Raw genomic sequence first — 16,900 nt, 5'->3', positions numbered from 1 at the left:
GATCTGCGGCAGGATGGCACAGAGTTGGCTATCATCTATGGTCTGCGAGATTATGCAAGCGAGCGAGCAAGCAAACGTTTCAGCAGTGAGGAGCACGACAGCAGGCCGGCCAGCCAGCCTCCGGCCCTCCACCACACAAACAAGCAAACAAGCAAGCCAAGCCAAGCCGCACACGCCGTCGTACACCATGTACAATAATACAAAGCAACTTATGGGCTGGTGTGTCTCCGTAAACAGGGTCAGACGGAATCATTGCAGCACTTCATTTGGATCTTATTGTTTTTTGGCAGTTGGCTCAACTGGCGCAAAAAGTTCTGGATGGTCGACATCTTTCATATATCTTTCGTTGCGTTGTTTTTTCCATTCTATTTCTTTTGTCTCGTCACATCATCTCTTGTCTTGTCTGCAATTCCTAGGTCGGGTCGGGTCAGGTTGGGTTGGGTTCCTTGCGCACACGTACTATACCATCACACATATACACGCACTACGCCACGCGTGCGCGCGCTCCCATCCATATGAGGCGGCACTGGGTTGCGTTGCCTGGGGGGGCAGCACCGGCGCGTGGTTTAATAATACTCTAGTTCTCTTCCGATTCGCTACCGACGCTCTCTCGTGGTTATTCCTTCTCTGATGTCGTTTCAAATGTGCTGAAATCTCTAGCCCTCGATTCAGAAAACGTGAGTCCACAGCGCCCTAACATCCCCTCGACCATCTGACGCTCTCGCTTCATCAATTACAAACCCCGCGGCACCGCCATGCCCTCGGGCACAGCGCACCACTGCTCCTGAGGGTCCAAAAAAGCGCCCCTCACACTCCCCCACTCCCGCCGCACCACGTCCTCCCTTTCCTGCCCCCTAACCCTGAAAACAGCTTCAAACGGCTCCGGCATGACGACCAGCCCGTTGATCATATTGCGAGGATCAGGAAGCCTCTTCTTTCCTGCTTTCCCTCCTCCTCGGCCAGCGCTCTCAGCAAGAGGAGCCTCGACGTCAAACGCCCACAGAATGCGCGACATGCCGAGGAACAGGCTGCGCTCTGCGACGTGGACGCCGGGACACAGCCGCCGGCCGGCGCCAAAGACCCACGCGTCGCGCACGTCGGCGTCGGCGGCTGTGGCCAGCTCGGCGACGCTGGCGTCGGCCCACTCGCGCCGGGCGAGGTAGCGCTCGGGCGCGAAGAGCGAGGGATCGATGGCATTCGTTGCCGCGCCGTCGTCGTCATGTTTGTCACCACCGGGCGAGGACGCGGAAGTGGTCGTGGTGGTGTAGCGCGCGGCATCCATGTTGAGCGCCCACACGTTGAGCATGACGGCCGCGCCCTTGGGAATCGCGAAGCCGTTATACACGTCATCTCGCGAGGCGGCATGCGGCATGGCACCAAGAATCGCAGTCGGAAACCAGCGCAGGGCCTCCTTGACGCAAGCGCGCGTGTAGGGGCAGCGCTCCGCATCCTCCATAGTCGGCAACCTGGTCGCGTCGGGTCCGACGACGGCGTCGAGCTCGGCCTGCGCGCGCGCCTGCGCCTCCGGGTGCAGCAGCATGGCCATGACGAAGGCCATGAGCGTGTTCCCCGTCGTGTCGGCGCCGGCCTCGAGCAGCGTGCCGGCGATGTAGGCGGCGAAGTCGTCCGACAGGCCCAGCGCGTGCTGCGTGCTGCTCAGCGCGGCGCAGAAGCACGGCGGCAGCGTGCCCGCTGCTGCCTGCGCTTTGGCGGCTAGCCAGTGCGAGCGGTATAGCGCCTTCTCCTTGACGTGCAGGGCCGCCGCGGAGCGCACGGCTGGGAAGAGAAAGCTCGGGAGCTGCCGGAGTAGCGGGTAGAAGTCGAGCAGGCCGGCGCTGAGGCTTTGCACGAGGTGCACGTAGGCGTCGAGGCCGGCGTAGAAGCGCGTGAGGCGGCTCTCGTCGAATTGGGGGACGCGCCAGCTGCAGGTAGTCAGTTCTCTGGACATGGCCGGCGATTGGAGTAGTGATGGCTCAGTACATACCCAAATGCTATGCTTGTGGTTACAGATGCCGTGTATCTCCTGATGTGCTCGATGAAGTTGGACGGCTTGTCGAGGAGGTCGACGAGCATTTGCTTGGATTCTAGGTCCTGGTACGGCACCTGCAGGAGTCGTTGGACCAGGAAATGCGACTCGGCAGTCCAATGTGTCCACTTACATATGTGCGCGACGCATTTGCGTTCAGGAGCTGATGCGAAAGCTTTCTGATCTGATGCACCGTCAACATCACCTCAACCACACTCCATCACAGAGCACTCACCATGCGCCAGTCCTGTCCGTACGGCTACACCACCACTCCATTAGCACTCGACCAACACCACCCCGTACCCAAAGGACACCAACCAGCATGAGCAACCTCAGACCACCGCTTCCAATCGTCTGCCCGACATAGCTGTCTGGGCGATCACTGTACATGGCACTCCTCTTGTCCAGCAAGTCCTTGGCGGCCTCGTCGCTGGACAGCACGATCAAAACTTGTGTGCCCAGAATCAACGAGAAAACGGGCCCATATTGGCGAGACCAGACGAGGAATTGCTCATGTTGGTTTTTGGCGGGCATCTGGGAGCATGGTCAATTTTGTGTTTCGGGGAAGGTTGAGGCTCGGTGCAAAGTCATGTGGCATGACAGACTGTGGAGGACGTGGGGGAAGAGGATTTGTTCGAAGGGGGTGAACGAGGAGTTGATTCTCTCAGCGCAGTAGACTGAGGATTTTGCTCTCATATCCCTTCAGACATTGCAGCTGTATCGCCATGAGCCTCTAGCAGTAGCGAGGGTGTTACCTGGTGGAGGTTGCCAACAAGGGGGAGCGTCAGGGGACCAGGGGGATACCCTGGGGGGCGACGACCGATGCGAGAGAGGCGCCATAGAAGGAGTGCGAGTACGGCATAAAAGACGAGACCAATTGCGGTTGTCATGATTGTAACGGGAAAGACTAGATGGAACCATGAGATCCGGGGGATTGGAATATCCACGTCCTTATGCGAGTCAAGTCAACCTTCCACTAGCGGATCGTTTTCCCGATTAACCGACTCATTGCAGCTGTTTGATTTGATTCTCGAGGCCTAGAATGCACGTGGAGCACATCTTTTGGCTTTTCCACTACTATTGGGGGCGAAGCGTGTTCCTTGTCGATGGTGTGATCCACACGCAGCGGGGAGATGTGGATATTCACTGGCGAGCTGCATGTTCAATGTAATCCATGATCCCATTGGTTGATAGTCGTAAAACTGCAGTAATGGCGGGTCGCGAAGGCACTCAACGCTGAAAATCATGAGGGGTATCATACAGAATCGTCCATTCCCTTCGTACTTTTGGAGTTGCGCTGATGATTCACGGCTGTGGATCCCACTAGACCTTGACGATCAAGCCTTCCTCCTCGGTTGCGCGCTGCGCCCACTCAGTCCAGCTACCATCATACAGCTGGCGAGTCTTCTCGGGGAAGCCAGCTTCAGCCAAGGCGGCGTCAATGACTGCAGCAGTGACGCCGGTACCGCAGCTGCTAATCACCGGCTTGGAGGGGTCGACGCCCTTGGATGCGAGCAAAGCTTTGAGTTCGTCCGCGGGGAGGAAGGTCTTGTTGGTGGGGTCCAGTAGCTCTGGAACGGGAAGCGAGCTAGAAGAGGGAATATGTCCGGAGGAGAGTCCTGCCAGCATATCAGCCACCGTCTCGGGGGAGAGTTCAACATGTGGGCGCGTCGTTATCAAGCAGTAAAGGCCACACCGTCAACCATCATGGGATGGATACAAACCGAGCAACTCACCTGGTCTTGGTTCGGGATCTTTACCCTCCCAACGGCCCTTGCTCCTGGCATCGAGAATCTGGATAGCCGGAGAGGTTTGATCTGCCTGCTTCTTGGCAAGGTCCTTGACGTATTCAAAGTCGACCACTTTGGACTTGTCCAGTTCGGGAACGGGGTACGCAACCTCTTGGACCTTGTCAGGCTCGCCCCATTCAGTCGGGTAGCCCTGCTCGACCCATAGCTTAAAGTTGTTCAAAATATGGACATTGGAATGGCCAAAGACCTTCAGGGTCCAAGCAACGCGCGGGGCAGAAAAAATGCCGGCCTCTTTGCTGTCGTAAACAACCACACTGTCGTCCTGGCGAATGCCTAGTTGACCCAGGGCCTTTGCAAAGTCCTGAGCGCTGGGGAGCATGTGCGGGTAAGGGCTGTCCTGGTCCTTTACGGCATCGAGGTCAAAGAAACGAGCCTTGGGGATTCTACAAGACTTGAATTCCTGCCATCCGGTGCGTTTTTGCGGGTCGTTGGGCAGGAACCATGTGCCGCAAAGGGGGACGACTCTAGGGGCAGTAGAAAGCTTGCTGTGAAGGTTCTTTTGCAGGGCAGCATTGAGCTCGGCGGGGGTGACGAGGTAGTTGGAGAGCGTGCCGTAAGAGGAGCTCATGACGCGGATTGGGGAAGAGATAGCAGCGGGTTTGGTTGTTGGACGAAGCGAACGGAGCATTGCCAGCCTGGCCATTCTGGCGGTTAGTTTCAAGTTGGTACAGTCGTTGTGGGTGAGTGGAGAGAGGATGCGAGTGGAGTGAAGAATGAATGGAAGCTATGGAAGCAAAGAGCGGAGGCAGGAGCTCCTAGCTTCGGAGCTGTGGAAGTCGCGAAAAGTCGGGCGGAGAAGGAAGGAAGGAAGGAAGCTTGCCTTTTTGAAAATGAGGGGCAACCGCAAGAAGCGCCGATTACCTATGTAGCTTGAATTGGCCAATGGCACGGGATGGATGAACGACAGCTATAGCTGAAGCTGAAGAGCTTGAGTGAAGCGGCTCTCTTATGACGGCCCAGCACAGAGTGGGATTGCATTGTTTTTGGTGATTGCTGTCGAGGATCGCGTCATAGCAGGGGGGCTGGAGCTCCCCCAGGCTCTGACCTGAGACTGACCGCCTTCGGCATCTGGCCCGATTGAGGGAGAGTGTTTACCTACATGTGCCCTTGGTTTAGTTCCTCCACTCTCACCCCCGCCACCTCCAGTCTCCGCTCTACCGCCATGAAGGTCACCATCAAGCAATGGAACGCCGTCGCAGCCTGGCGCTGGGACATGCCGCAGGACGACATGTGTGGCATCTGTCGCAATCCCTACGACAGCACCTGTGCCAAGTGCAAATTCCCCGGCGACGGCTGCCCGCTGCGTAAGGAAAACAACACCAGACACGACCGACTGACCTGACCCTCTTTTTCATTCTAGTCATGGGCCAATGCAACCACTCGTTCCACATGGTAAGACCCTGGCTCACTCGCGACGCGCTGTCCTCCTAACCCACCCCAGCACTGCATCGAGGACTGGCTCAAGCAAGAGGCTTCGCAGGCAAAATGCCCCATGTGTCGACAGCGTAGGTTCACGTCTTGCAGCCATGGGTGGGACCAGTAGAAGCTGACACCAAGGAACATGTACAGCCTTTACCGTCAAAGCATGACCGAGGCATGAGACCAGAGCAGAACCACAGGCACCATTTTGGCTTGGCTTGGCGTTAGGTTGGTGGACATGGATATAACTATACCCCCTGGTCGCTTGTTTTGATACAGCTTTAAACGTCTGCCTGCTTGCAAAACATCCTCTACGTTGGACTCGTCGTGCTCGCCTCAAGCCACATCATGTAACCGGTGCGCATGACCTCGCTTGCTTCCGTTGACAGGATTCCTGATGGGCCAAGTCGGACGTCGAGGGATTGCGGGCCTGGCCAGACCCTGGAACTGACGCTCATCCATCCAGGTCACCATCAGTCCATCCATTCCTCCTCCACACCCACGCTTCTTCAACATCAACCCAAAACCAAGCCTTGACCCGGACGCCGCAACCCACCATCACGTGTTAAAAGAAACCATGACCAACACCCTCGCTCATCGGCCGAGTTATCGATAAAGCTGCAGCTCCAAGGAAAGCTCCCAAACCGCCCACCACAATGTCTGCGGGCACCTCACCACGCTTCCCGCATGCCACCCTCTCGCCATCGCCTGTCCATCAGGAATCCGCTCCTCATAGCGACCCGGTGACCCAGCCTTCGTCCTCTACTCCACACGACCGAGCCGCCCCCGGCCCCTCCACCGACGACTCGAATGATCCTCACGACTACGGCCACGCAGCAGGCGATGCTGAGACACTCGACATTGACTACATACCTCCACATTCTACCCAAGAGACTGGTCGTGATGCACACCGCATCATCGATCCAGATCAAATAGATCCAGCCGCCGAAGCTCAAACACTCCTTCCACCGGCCAACTTCACTCCCTTCTTCACGCTCGTCGAAGACGCCTCAACCGGCCATACTGAGCATCCATCGGTCCATTACGTCTTCGCCGACGATGATCCCGAACTTCATACGGCCATTTTCGCGCGCGCGCTAGGAGATACGTCGGCCGTGACCAGCGCTCGCCACACGAGCCGCCATCGCAGTGGGTTCGCGCGCGGCAACGAAGAGGAAGACGACGAGTCGTCTGACCCTGCCGCTGCCGCCTCTCCACAGCCCATCTTGCCACCGTCGGTGCCGGGCCAAAAAGATCGCTACGTCGTGCTCGACTTGTCGGCAGACGCGCGCTCCATTACACAAGCACAAAGCCTGTCGCGCGAGTGGCAGGTCATCTCGACGTCCATCAGCGCTGCTCCTACATTCACAGAAGAGGGCGATGATGCTGGTGGGTCAGGGGCACTCATGTTGCGAGTCGAAGGACTGGAGATGGCAACACGAGGAAGTGGAGGAAGAGGCACGGGCGGATCGGTCGAGGAAGAAGCAGTGGACGAAGTGCGCAGGGGAGCAGGGGGAGATCTTGTCAGCGGTCTGGAAACACTGCTACGAAGACTCGAGGATGGATTGGACCTGGTGGGAAAGGTTGTTGGAAGTAATGGGGAGCTGGACCACGAGCATGGACAATCCGGGGAAGCTGGCGCAGTGGGTGGAGACGAGGGTGCAACGGGCACCTAGATTTATTGGTTTTTTCTTTCAAGGTTTCTTGGGTATCATTTTTCACTTTCTTCTGCTTGGCGTTGGACCAGAGGCCGATGGATGGGTCATGCAAACAGCATCAGATGGAGTACACGGGCTCCGCTTTCTTGGTGCATCGTCAGATCTTTCGGGTAGACTTGTTCTAGTCACGCCTCTCTTTTTCTTTTCATGGCTGGTTCGCTGCAGTCTTTGCAAGCTAGATAGGTGGTAGTATCTCGGCACTCAACGTATGTATATCGTGTACATTTTGAATGATGGCAATGGGCAGCGTCACACCACGTCTCCACAGCGGAAGGGAGCGAGAGCCACGTGCGGCTGGAGCCCACCTACCTACGCAGCCGCATGTGGGGAAACCCGTTACAGATCGGCGAGATGCCTGACATGACGACTGTGACTTGGTTCGTCTCTTTGGCCTGCCCTGTGAGGTGGCGTAGGCCATGTTCCAGTCCTGAGCGCCTCGCGACTGGTTGCGTTGGTGGTCTCGCAGATGGGCATGGTTGTTCCGCCCGAGGCCCGTCTTCTCGAAGATTTGGCTGGGCGAGATTGAGAATGGCAGAAAGCTTGTTTGGTCACGATGCTGGGCAGAAGTAGCTTGCCCCTCACACGGCCTGCCCGGCACAGAACAAGAGCTGGCGCCAAAAGTCACCGTGGTGAGAGCGGGACGACAATCTGTCAGCTCGCGAGCTAGCCGCCAATGGTTTCGGGTTGAGCAAGGTGTAGCTTGCTGAGCGAGACGGCTCCCATTCGTCAATTGCGTGGGAGAGGAATGGATGCCCGTCGTTCCGCCACAAAGCCTGCAGAACAAGGGCATGTGATGGGCGCAGGCGCGGAAAGCTGGGCGCCAAGGATGGCGCATCGTGCAGAGAGAGTGGTCATGATCGAGTTCGCAGCAGGTTACGGCGACGGGAGTGGGGTGGGCGAAGGTTTCCAAGGCGAAAAGCTGGGGGTGGCTGTCGGGTGGCTGTGGGCGAGGTGGTGGTGTCTTTTCTCGTCAGTCGACGTTTCGGGCACGCGAGACGACTGGGAACTGCTCTCTCCGTTGCCGCCAAGCCAACGACGCGGCGCGCCTGAGGAACAACGACTCCGCCCTCTCCACCACAGCACATGGGCTACTTTTGCCCACGTCTCGCCTCTCCACAGCGCGCGCTTCCTCTCCCTCCTCCATGTTTGTCCGAGCCCAATCTGGCCACTTGATGCTCTTCACCGACAGCGGTTGACCCTCGACTTTGCACCCACAACCACCAACAAGACACCTCACCCGCCTGCTCTCCCGCTCGATCAAACGTCCTCACGCCACCAGCCTCAAATACCCACCCCCGAGAACACGCGATTCTCTGGGGTTGAGATTTTACACATTTCGGCAGCTCGCTGGACCCATAATTTCTCCACATTCGGCTCTCCCCCCGGTCTCTTCGGCTGGTTTGACCGCTCCGTGAACATCATTGCCGTCGCCCGCAATCAAGACCGTTGACCATCCCTGCGGACATCTCCAACCTGCGCAACCGCACGCTTCTCCTCCACCACACCTGTCCATCTCACGTCGCCCCGCTGCCGACCTCAGTGCCCCGCCTTTGTCCCATTTGTCCTCCCGCCGCCTGCCCCGCCACGACAGCCTCGACACGCCCAACCCAACACCGCCATCATGTCTCTCGAATCAGCAATGGACGAGGAGCGCCGCGCCGTCATGGACATACTCGAGGGCATCAATCGCGGCCGACAAGCAAACTCCCGCGCCAGCAGTCCCGGCGCTCCCAGGTCACCCGTGCGGAGTATGCTCGACATTGGCGACAAGCACACGGCCAAATTCATCCTTCCATCGGAGCAGAAGAAGCAGGAAGAGGAGGAACAACGAAGACAAAAGGCTCGGGAGGTTCGACAGGTCCGCAGCATGCTGGATACAGCTTCGCCGTCCGGGTCGTCACGGACACGCAGTCCGTTGACCGGCAGTCGCGATCCCGAAAGCTCGTATCAGTTTGACATGCTGCCGTCGATAGAGTCGCATGCTCTGCCGAAGCGTGTCTCTCAAGGAGGAAAGAAGAGCAAGAGCACAAACATGCTGCGTAGTCCGCTGGGTACAAATCAGTCCTCTTCGCCCGTATCCAGACTCGGCGCCCGCTCCGTCTCACCTGGAGCTCGCAGATTTCCCAACAATATCACCCTCATGTCGGATCCGAGAAAGTACGTGACTGACTCGGGCAAATCCATCGACATGAACAGTGCCTACCGCAGACTGTCTGATGCGGCCCTGGCCCGGTCCGGAGGTAGCTTGGCCCATTTGGGGTCGTCAAAACGACAGGGCTCACCGTTGCCGGACGGGGGAGTCCGCCTGGAGAAGGATTATTATGCGGATGAAGAGGCGCTTGAAAGCAGCGAAGAGAGCGAGGGCTCTGATGCAGACGAGTTTGAGGGTAGGGGCCGAAGGAGGAGAAGAAGTTCAAACGAGACCGATAAAGATGCTATTAAGGATAAGCTACCGAAGAGCTTACTTGCTGCCGCTGAAGAGGACCGTGAGTATCTCGACCGCTCAATCTCGACCGCCCAAAGGCCGTTGCTGCCACTGACACAACTACCAGGCAAAAGAATGACGAGCGACTACAAGGTCCGTTCACTGCTGGAGCCGAGCATCACCGTCACCGGACCCAATGGTGAAAAGATGAGCCAAAAGAAAAAGGCAGTCCATCCAGTCACGAACTTCGACGCGGGCGGCTCTGGCTTATCTACGCCAATGACGTCGGATACCGAGGCGGACATTTCCGAAATCAAGCACGCCCAACGCATGGCCATGTCCATGTCAGCAATCACGTCCACACCCCAGGCACATCGCTGCATTCGCCAAATCATCCGCGGTGACTATGCTGACATGCAGCAAGAGGCCGAAAAGGGCCTTCGCCGCCAGCGCATGTATCTTGTTGCCACCGATCTCAGTGAAGAAGCCGCGTACGCTCTGGAGTGGACAATAGGCACGGTTTTGCGAGATGGTGATACGCTGCTTGCAGTGTACGCAGTCGACGAAGAGACCGGCACTGGTGGCGAGTCTGGTTCGGTCGGCATTGGTGAAGGAGCCAAGATGATGCAGGACACGGCCAAGCTCATGAAGACACTATCAAACGACCAAAGGCTGGTCGACGATGGCCGCTCGAAAGCCAATACGCTTGCAGGACCTTCGCCTTTGGCCAACAGTGTCAACCTCAACGACGAGCCTGAGCAACCACCCGACTACTCCAAGATGGACAAGTCTGAGCGCGAGCGCTGGCATGCAACGGTCGAAGTCAGTGACCGCATTGTGTCGTTGCTGCGCAAGACTAGGCTCCAAGTCCGCGCTGTGGTAGAAGTTTTTCACTGCAAGAGTCCCAAACACATGATTACTGAAGTGGTAAGTCGACCGCTCAGATTTGTGGAGATGGAGCTGACTCGAATTGTAGATCGACTTTCTCGATCCGACCCTGGTGATTCTCGGCTCACGGGGTCGCAGCGCGCTGAAAGGGTGAGTGTCAATTGTCTTTTCCACCCATGCGTCTGATGACACGTCAGGGTTCGGCGCTTCTCTAACTACATTTACCCTCCTCCGTATGGGGAGCCCGTCCGACCTCGAGTGCACCCCCCAGATTCGGCAGAAGAATGCTAACGATGAGACAGCGTGCTGCTCGGCTCCTTTTCCAACTACCTCGTCACCAAGTCCAGCGTCCCCGTCATGGTCGCCCGCAAGCGCCTCCGCAAGCACAGCAAGTACAAACGAAGCAACCTCCGCTTCTCCAACGTCCTCACGAATCCGTCGTCCAAGCTGGCTGCCGCCAAAATCGACTGATCTCCACCACACGCGTGTTCCAGGCCGGACTTTCCACTTCCATGTCCCGCCTCGATGCCTTGTTGAAGTGCTCTTCACAAATCTCTCAAGTTCCTGCCTGCTCACCGTTACGACGCAGCAGTCTTGCACTTACCTTCAACAATAACAACAACACTCCGGTGAACTGCGCTAGGGCTTGCAGGGCACAACAGCTTCCCCTCATGTGCGCGTGGCAACAACCATTGCGGCCGCGGAACCGAAGACATCGACATTGTTTCTTGGATTTTGAGTCCAACTCAACTCAACTCATCGTGTCTCAACGACACTTGTTTCGGCTCTTTGTTCTGATTTCTTACATCCACTCCTCTCCCTCTCCTTCTCCAACTTACGGCCGGTATGGGTGGGCGGATGGTTGATACAGGGCGTCGGCGAGCCAGTACGGTGGATTCATTGGGCGCTTCGGCGCTCTTTCTTGAGTGGCTCAAGAGGGCGACGGGGAATTTGCGGGTCGGTGTAGCATAGCATGGTGAAGCGACAGACGGCATTGCTTGGTATGTGGAAACAGAATGGCGCGCATGGTCAATCTGCGTGCGCGCCCAAGCGGGCTGATACGACCATTAAAAGAAACGAAGAAAAGGGCGGGTCGATTACTACAATCACAGAGCACTACAAATGTCTTTATCCACGTTCTAGGATTGCGTCGGAAAACATCCATGGGAGCATCAAGTGTGCTCTGAGGATGAAATTTTGACTGGCCATGTAGAGGCGGGTGCATGCGGCGACCAAGGCCCATTCGATAGCCCCCTGCCAATTCGCCCTCGTTTTGCCCGATACGGTTACCCGCAAAGCTTATGATGTTAAGCGGGAGCTTAGCTCGGAGCTTGGTTCAGAGATGTCTTTTATTTCGCAGATTCGCGCGGGAAGCAAAACTTCTCTTGGTCTTCTCCCGTGACTAACCTTGTGGGAATCATGATCTTGGAGAGTGAGGGAATGAGCGTGGGAGATAGAGTCAGAAAGCATGCAGCGTCTGGCAGCCGGCGAGCAAGTTTGAACCGGATGCAGTGCTTCTGCTTACGCGTGGCGTGTTCCCCGCTGACTGGAACCGTACCGATAGACTGCGGAGGGACAGCAAAGGAAAATAGGCAGCAGCTGGCGGCGGGTGAGCTAGAGATTGATTCTCGTACCTTATTTGCACGTCTACCCTCTTCTTTTCTACGTCTTTCTCACTTGTGCTGCTTCTCTTTGTCGTTTGCCTACCCGGTAACTACCAGGCTGGCAACTGCCGGCCGTGTCCACGACGTACGCAACGCCGACTTGCGTCCATTGCTACGGTCAGTTGCTCTGAAAGCACACTGACAATGATCACCCGCATGGTTGACGGCGGTAGTTCCAAGTTCTGGCACCCTGGCCTGCTGGATCTCTCTTTTCTCTCCGATCGTGCCGACCTTTCCTTATGCGCGTTCAACTTGGCCGGAAAAGAGATGGATTCATTGGTGGCGCCGGAGGAACGATACCTACCTGCTTGATGGGCAGGTGGAAAAAGCAGAGAAGGCAATCAAGAGCCGCGTTCTCGGTGCGGCGCGGGCAGATAAGAGAGGGAGTACGTGGACAGAGGCCGAAGCGAGGTGGTTGTGGATGGGCGAGATGCACGAGGGCGGAATGACGACGACGGATCACTCATGTGGTGGCGAAAGGTTGGTGAAGAGTCGGACTCGTTGCTGATGGTCAGAGGTATCGACGCGATGGTTTTGGTGTTTTCACGCCAACACACACTTTTTGGCGCCTTTCCCGCGCGGGGTTTTGATGCCGTATCGGGCACGCTTGCACCGCACCACAACCGACAGCACCGACATCGACACCGGCCATGTTCGTATCCGCCCGCGAGAGTTGGCTCTCCAGTCTTCCGCCTTGCCGCCCTCTTGCGGACGAGCAGCTTCTGGGGAAGCGGAGAAGGGAATCGACCAGGGCCGATGAACAGGGCACCGGCCACCTCACGCGCTTACGACGATTGTCCCATACCGAGGCTCTGATCTGCCGTTCTACTCATGCAGCGTTGCATTCATCGGTTCTGTAGCCACACCACCACCAGCAGTCGTCCCGAATCAGTGTGCAGCGTAGTACCGAGACCAAGACCTAAACCGTGCGGCACTCGACACCCGTGGAGACGGACAAGCTCTTCTTATCAAGGATGCCGTTGTCCCATCCCACTGAGACCGGGCCGCTGGCCAAGCACGCTTGTGGCTGCAAGACTCGCCGCCAAAGCTTGTTGATTAGGTCTCGTCTTGGACCGGCCCTTTGTGGCTATGATCATCCACCCCGTCGACAACGATCCGCTCTCCACGTCTGTGGAGCTGCATCTGGCTTCATCACGGGCTCTTGATCACAGCGCCAAATTCGGGGGGATCTGTGCCAGCAGGCTGCAGAAGACTCCGGCGTCTAGCAGCCTGAAAGCGTGCCAGCGCTGCAATGATTCCGGGAGCATATTGCCATGGGCAATCACCTGTCCTCTTGCGTGCCAAACCTTTTCACCACGCCAGAGCGGCACACGATGGCTGAAGGCAATCTACCGAGCACGCACCTTAAAGGCACTGACGACACTTTTGCGCCGCCTTATCGGCTGCTCGCAGGCTTCGCGTGTGCGCCCCCGGTCTTTCCTCCTTCCTCTTGAGGGACACGGACCGCGTTCCAGAAGGTTGTTTGCTCTCGTTATTCTCGTCGCTGTTTATCGCCTCTGTCCAATGGCACCCATCACGTCGCATGATACCTCTGATAGGCGCCAAACTTATCTTACCCCGTCTACCCGCTCGTAAAAGGCGGAGTATACATATAGAAATGTGCAAGTCGCTTTTGCTGCGAGGAGTTCTCTGATTGCACATGTTCCCTCTTGCCCGCACCTCCAAGTGACCTTGCTCTGTTCAAGATGCCCAGCATTCGTCGGCCGTTCCAGCGGCGCGACACGGACGATGTGGTGAACTCGTCGATGGAGCAAAAGACGCCTGAGGCCACCTCGACCTCGATCAAAGCCGTCGAGGCCGAGGCCGAGCTGAAGACCTTCTCAGACTTGCACCGGTATTTTTCCCGAGCACCGTCCTTCAAGTTGCTCCATGGCTAATGAGTGTCAGCTGGGATCCCAACCTCGAGGAGGAAAAGCGCGCTGCGATTGAGTCGGCTGTCAACAAAGGAGACATCGAGGCCGAGATCCAAATAGAGCGAGAGCTCGAGGAGACGTCTCCGTATCCCGAAGTCGCCTCCGCCGTGCCCGGCACTGACGATGACACGCTCCCCGTCGGAACCGTTCGCGCGTGGGTTCTGGGAATGATCATGGTGACCATTGGAAGTGCGTTGAATATGCTGTTTTCTCTGCGCAGCCCCAGCATCACTGTGAGCTCGCTTGTCGCCCAGCTGTAAGTGCCATCCAGGGGTGTCGGTGGAAGGTAACTGACACTCGCAGTGTCTCCTACCCGCTTGGTGTGGCATGGGAGAAGACCCTGCCAGATCGCGGGTTCAAGATTGGTCGCTTGCGATTCAATCTAAACCCAGGGCCTTTCAACGTCAAGGAGCATACTTTGATCACCATCATGGCCAACGTCACTTTTGGCAATGGCGTTGCCTACAGTACAGACACGATTGAAGCGCTTCGTGGATTCTACCACTCTGGTAAGTTTCTCCACGCTTCTAGATGATTGAACATACGTGGCTGACTGCTTCAAGATCTTGGTTGGGGCTTCAACCTCCTCTTTACCTTGTTGACGCAGACCATTGGCTTCGGACTTGCAGGGAGCTTCCGTCGGTTCCTTGTCTATCCGGCAGCCATGATCTTCCCCGTCTGCCTTCCCAATTGCGCCCTCTTCTACGCCCTGCACCGCCGCGGCCTAGAAAAGCCGGACCCTTCTCAAACCAACGGCTGGAAGATTTCGCGATACCGCTGGTTCCTGTACGTCCTCGCCGGCGGCTTCGTCTGGTACTGGTTTCCCGGATTCATCTGGCAAGGCCTCAGCATCTTTGCGTTCGTGACCTGGATCAAGCCGAGTGAGTCCTTCAAATGCGTAGGCGGGGCCAGACTAACCAAGGGGCAGACAACGTGGTGGTCAACCAGATATTCGGCGGCACGAGTGGGCTCAGTCTGATCCCAATCACGTTCGACTGGACGTACATTACGTCGTACATTCTCTCGCCGCTGGTGCCCCCCTGGCACGCCATTGCCAACACGCTCATCGGCCTCATCGTCTTCGTCATCCTCACCTCTCTTGGCATCCATTACACGGGCGCGTGGTACTCGGAGTACCTGCCCATGAGCGACTCCAACAGCTACGACAACACGGGCGCCGAGTACAATGTCACCAAGATTCTGACCCCGGATCTGCAGTTTGACGAGGCCAAGTACAAGGCCTACTCTCCGATTTTCTTGGTCAGTAGTGGTTGCTTGATCGCTGTGGATGTCGGCTGACTCGTGCTAGTCGACCACTTTTGCGCTCTGCTACGGTCTGAGCTTCGCCACCATCATTTCTACCATCGTCCACACTGCTGTAAGTCACTGCCAATTGTGGAACACACGTATGTAGAAATTGACGCGCTGCAGTTGTACCACTGGAAGGAGATCAGGTATCGGGCCAAGGCCGCTCGCAACCAAGAAGACGACGTCCACATGAGGCTCATGAAGAGGTATCCTGAAGTTCCCGACTGGTGGTTCTGGCTGCTCTTCCTCTTCCTCTTCGGCGGCGGCTTTGGAGTCGTTTTGGGTTACCCTACCGTAAGTGTCCCTGAGAGTTTTGGGTGCAGTAGGCAAGGCTGATTTGCGGATAGGAGTTGACTTGGTGGGCCTACATCCTTGCCATTCTCATCAGCGCGGTGTGGTTTGTTCCAATTGGCCAGATTTGGGCCATTACCAACGTTCAGATTGTGAGTCCACTGGTCTAGACGTCTTTTTGCTGGAGCAGAGCTGACACGACACAGGGATTGAACGTCTTCACCGAGTTCATTATCGGGTACATACTGCCAGGTCGTCCTCTGGCCATGATGTGCTTCAAGACGCTCGGCTACATCACCATGTACCAGGGCCTTTTGTACACGCAGGACCTGAAGATGGCCCATTACATGAAAGTCCCCCCAAAGGTTCTCTTCTGGGGGCAGGGCATCGCGACAATATGGGGCAGCATTGTCCAAATTGCCGTGCTCGACTGGGCGTTTGGCGCCATCAAGGACATTTGCGCAACGGATCAATCGGCGCGCTTTTCGTGTCCTAACGGGCGCGTCTTCTTCAACGCCAGCATTATCTGGGGCGCCATCGGCCGTGAGTTTACCTCTACAACACCTCTCTCCTCGATCACAGAAAGCATGCATTGACACGTGTCGTCCACAGCCAAGCGCATGTTCTCCGAAGGCGCCATCTACTCGCAACTGCAGTGGTTCTGGCTCCTGGGCGCTTTGCTGCCCATCGTCTTCTACCTCCTCGCGCGGCGCTTCCCCAACTCCCCCGCCCGCTACCTCAACGCACCGGTGATGTTTGGCAACCTGGGATACATCCCTCCGGCCACGCCTCTGATCTACTTTTCCTGGGGCATCGTGGGGCTCGTCTTCAACCGGCTGATCCGCCGCAGAGCCCGGGGCTGGTGGATGACGTACAAGTGAGTCCTTTCCCCCGTCTCTCGCTCACCTACGTGTCGTTGTGTAAGAAGTCTTCGCTGACCGGGCTCGTCCAGCTACATCACGTCGGCGGCGCTCGACTCGGGCCTCGCGCTCAGCACCATTGTCATCTTCTTCGCGCTGCTGCTGCCGCAGATCGACCCGCCGCAGTGGTGGGGCAACACGGTCATCAACACCATGGACTACGAGGGCACGGCGATCCAGAAGACGTTGCCCGAGGGCCAGACGTTTGGCCCGACGACGTGGTGAGCGGCCGGGACACTGCTTTTCGCTGCTGCTCGTCAGTGAGGTATGACCAGGTCTGTCTGGTGTGGGATAGCTCTGCTGGGTAGCAATCTGGTAGAGATTGTGTCGCGTTGTGGATGAGGAGGCTTGGATGCTTTTAATATCCCATGTGTCACCATGGAACCTCATCGAGTCTCCTCTTCTCGCATTTCATCATCATTGTATGCGCCACGACTTTACTTCTTGTCACGACTCTCAGACATAATGTGAAGACAATTCAGACGCCTCGTCATCT

At 57.0% G+C, this 16,900-nt stretch overlaps 6 protein-coding genes across 6 annotated transcripts; 4 read left to right on the top strand and 2 right to left on the bottom strand.

Annotated features, from left to right (window-relative positions):
* Positions 1–682: 682 nt before the first annotated feature.
* J3D65DRAFT_11383 (cytochrome P450) lies at positions 683–3,132 on the bottom strand. Its single transcript, XM_066793761.1, has 6 exons — positions 2,782–3,132; positions 2,345–2,560; positions 2,262–2,285; positions 2,160–2,210; positions 1,985–2,103; positions 683–1,922 (listed from the first exon to the last, which is right to left on the bottom strand). Exons 1-6 carry the CDS (start codon positions 2,914–2,916, stop codon positions 734–736), a joined length of 1,734 nt encoding a protein of 577 aa, XP_066659492.1. The 5' UTR covers positions 2,917–3,132; the 3' UTR covers positions 683–733.
* J3D65DRAFT_11382 (thiosulfate sulfurtransferase-like protein) lies at positions 3,133–4,831 on the bottom strand. The gene is made up of 3 exons (XM_066793760.1): positions 4,658–4,831; positions 3,763–4,472; positions 3,133–3,645 (listed from the first exon to the last, which is right to left on the bottom strand). Exons 2-3 carry the CDS (start codon positions 4,463–4,465, stop codon positions 3,350–3,352), a joined length of 999 nt encoding a protein of 332 aa, XP_066659491.1. The 5' UTR covers positions 4,466–4,472; positions 4,658–4,831; the 3' UTR covers positions 3,133–3,349.
* Positions 4,832–4,999: 168 nt separating this feature from the next.
* On the top strand, positions 5,000–5,426 carry J3D65DRAFT_663519 (anaphase-promoting complex subunit 11; the record flags this gene model as incomplete). Its single annotated transcript, XM_066802673.1, has 4 exons — positions 5,000–5,141; positions 5,198–5,229; positions 5,279–5,342; positions 5,407–5,426. 4 exons carry the CDS (start codon positions 5,000–5,002, stop codon positions 5,424–5,426), a joined length of 258 nt encoding a protein of 85 aa, XP_066659490.1.
* Positions 5,427–5,570: 144 nt separating this feature from the next.
* Positions 5,571–7,057, top strand: J3D65DRAFT_11343 (uncharacterized protein). Its single transcript, XM_066793756.1, has one exon. The coding sequence runs from the start codon at positions 5,913–5,915 to the stop codon at positions 6,930–6,932; it is 1,020 nt and encodes a 339-aa protein (XP_066659489.1). The 5' UTR covers positions 5,571–5,912; the 3' UTR covers positions 6,933–7,057.
* Positions 7,058–8,510: 1,453 nt separating this feature from the next.
* On the top strand, positions 8,511–10,988 carry J3D65DRAFT_11289 (uncharacterized protein). Its single transcript, XM_066793751.1, has 4 exons — positions 8,511–9,460; positions 9,527–10,326; positions 10,376–10,437; positions 10,590–10,988. Exons 1-4 carry the CDS (start codon positions 8,596–8,598, stop codon positions 10,756–10,758), a joined length of 1,896 nt encoding a protein of 631 aa, XP_066659488.1. The 5' UTR covers positions 8,511–8,595; the 3' UTR covers positions 10,759–10,988.
* A 2,543-nt stretch (positions 10,989–13,531) lies between these two features.
* On the top strand, positions 13,532–16,764 carry J3D65DRAFT_11245 (small oligopeptide transporter, OPT family). The gene is made up of 11 exons (XM_066793741.1): positions 13,532–13,806; positions 13,860–14,141; positions 14,189–14,394; positions 14,449–14,766; positions 14,814–15,145; positions 15,195–15,263; positions 15,317–15,487; positions 15,541–15,636; positions 15,691–16,027; positions 16,097–16,361; positions 16,437–16,764. The coding sequence occupies exons 1-11, from the start codon at positions 13,658–13,660 to the stop codon at positions 16,627–16,629; spliced, it is 2,418 nt and encodes an 805-aa protein (XP_066659487.1). The 5' UTR covers positions 13,532–13,657; the 3' UTR covers positions 16,630–16,764.
* Positions 16,765–16,900: the final 136 nt, after the last annotated feature.

The sequence above is a fragment of the Phyllosticta citribraziliensis genome (assembly GCF_038025025.1).
Source record: "Phyllosticta citribraziliensis strain CPC 17464 chromosome Unknown J3D65scaffold_1, whole genome shotgun sequence".
Taxonomy (NCBI): domain Eukaryota; kingdom Fungi; phylum Ascomycota; class Dothideomycetes; order Botryosphaeriales; family Phyllostictaceae; genus Phyllosticta; species Phyllosticta citribraziliensis.
Note: the sequence above shows the minus strand (reverse complement) of the source record. Positions and strands in the feature narration are given on the sequence as shown.

What these genes read in the sequence shown, in the direction of transcription:
- J3D65DRAFT_11382 (XM_066793760.1), bottom strand. Translation starts at nt 4,465, where the DNA reads ATGCTCCGTTCGCTTCGTCCAACAACCAAACCCGCTGCTATCTCTTCC. An exon ending in AGATCCCGAACCAAGACCAG is followed by an intron (nt 3,646 to 3,762) that starts GTGAGTTGCTCG and finishes ATATGCTGGCAG; the next exon opens with GACTCTCCTCCGGACATATT.
- J3D65DRAFT_11343 (XM_066793756.1), top strand. Translation starts at nt 5,913, where the DNA reads ATGTCTGCGGGCACCTCACCACGCTTCCCGCATGCCACCCTCTCGCCA.
- J3D65DRAFT_11289 (XM_066793751.1), top strand. Translation starts at nt 8,596, where the DNA reads ATGTCTCTCGAATCAGCAATGGACGAGGAGCGCCGCGCCGTCATGGAC. An exon ending in TGCTGCCGCTGAAGAGGACC is followed by an intron (nt 9,461 to 9,526) that starts GTGAGTATCTCG and finishes CACAACTACCAG; the next exon opens with GCAAAAGAATGACGAGCGAC. An exon ending in AACACATGATTACTGAAGTG is followed by an intron (nt 10,327 to 10,375) that starts GTAAGTCGACCG and finishes CTCGAATTGTAG; the next exon opens with ATCGACTTTCTCGATCCGAC.
- J3D65DRAFT_11245 (XM_066793741.1), top strand. Translation starts at nt 13,658, where the DNA reads ATGCCCAGCATTCGTCGGCCGTTCCAGCGGCGCGACACGGACGATGTG. An exon ending in CCTACTCTCCGATTTTCTTG is followed by an intron (nt 15,146 to 15,194) that starts GTCAGTAGTGGT and finishes GACTCGTGCTAG; the next exon opens with TCGACCACTTTTGCGCTCTG. An exon ending in GGCTGGTGGATGACGTACAA is followed by an intron (nt 16,362 to 16,436) that starts GTGAGTCCTTTC and finishes GGGCTCGTCCAG; the next exon opens with CTACATCACGTCGGCGGCGC.
- J3D65DRAFT_11383 (XM_066793761.1), bottom strand. Translation starts at nt 2,916, where the DNA reads ATGACAACCGCAATTGGTCTCGTCTTTTATGCCGTACTCGCACTCCTT. An exon ending in CAAATGCGTCGCGCACATAT is followed by an intron (nt 2,104 to 2,159) that starts GTAAGTGGACAC and finishes CGACTCCTGCAG; the next exon opens with GTGCCGTACCAGGACCTAGA. An exon ending in ACCACAAGCATAGCATTTGG is followed by an intron (nt 1,923 to 1,984) that starts GTATGTACTGAG and finishes GACTACCTGCAG; the next exon opens with CTGGCGCGTCCCCCAATTCG.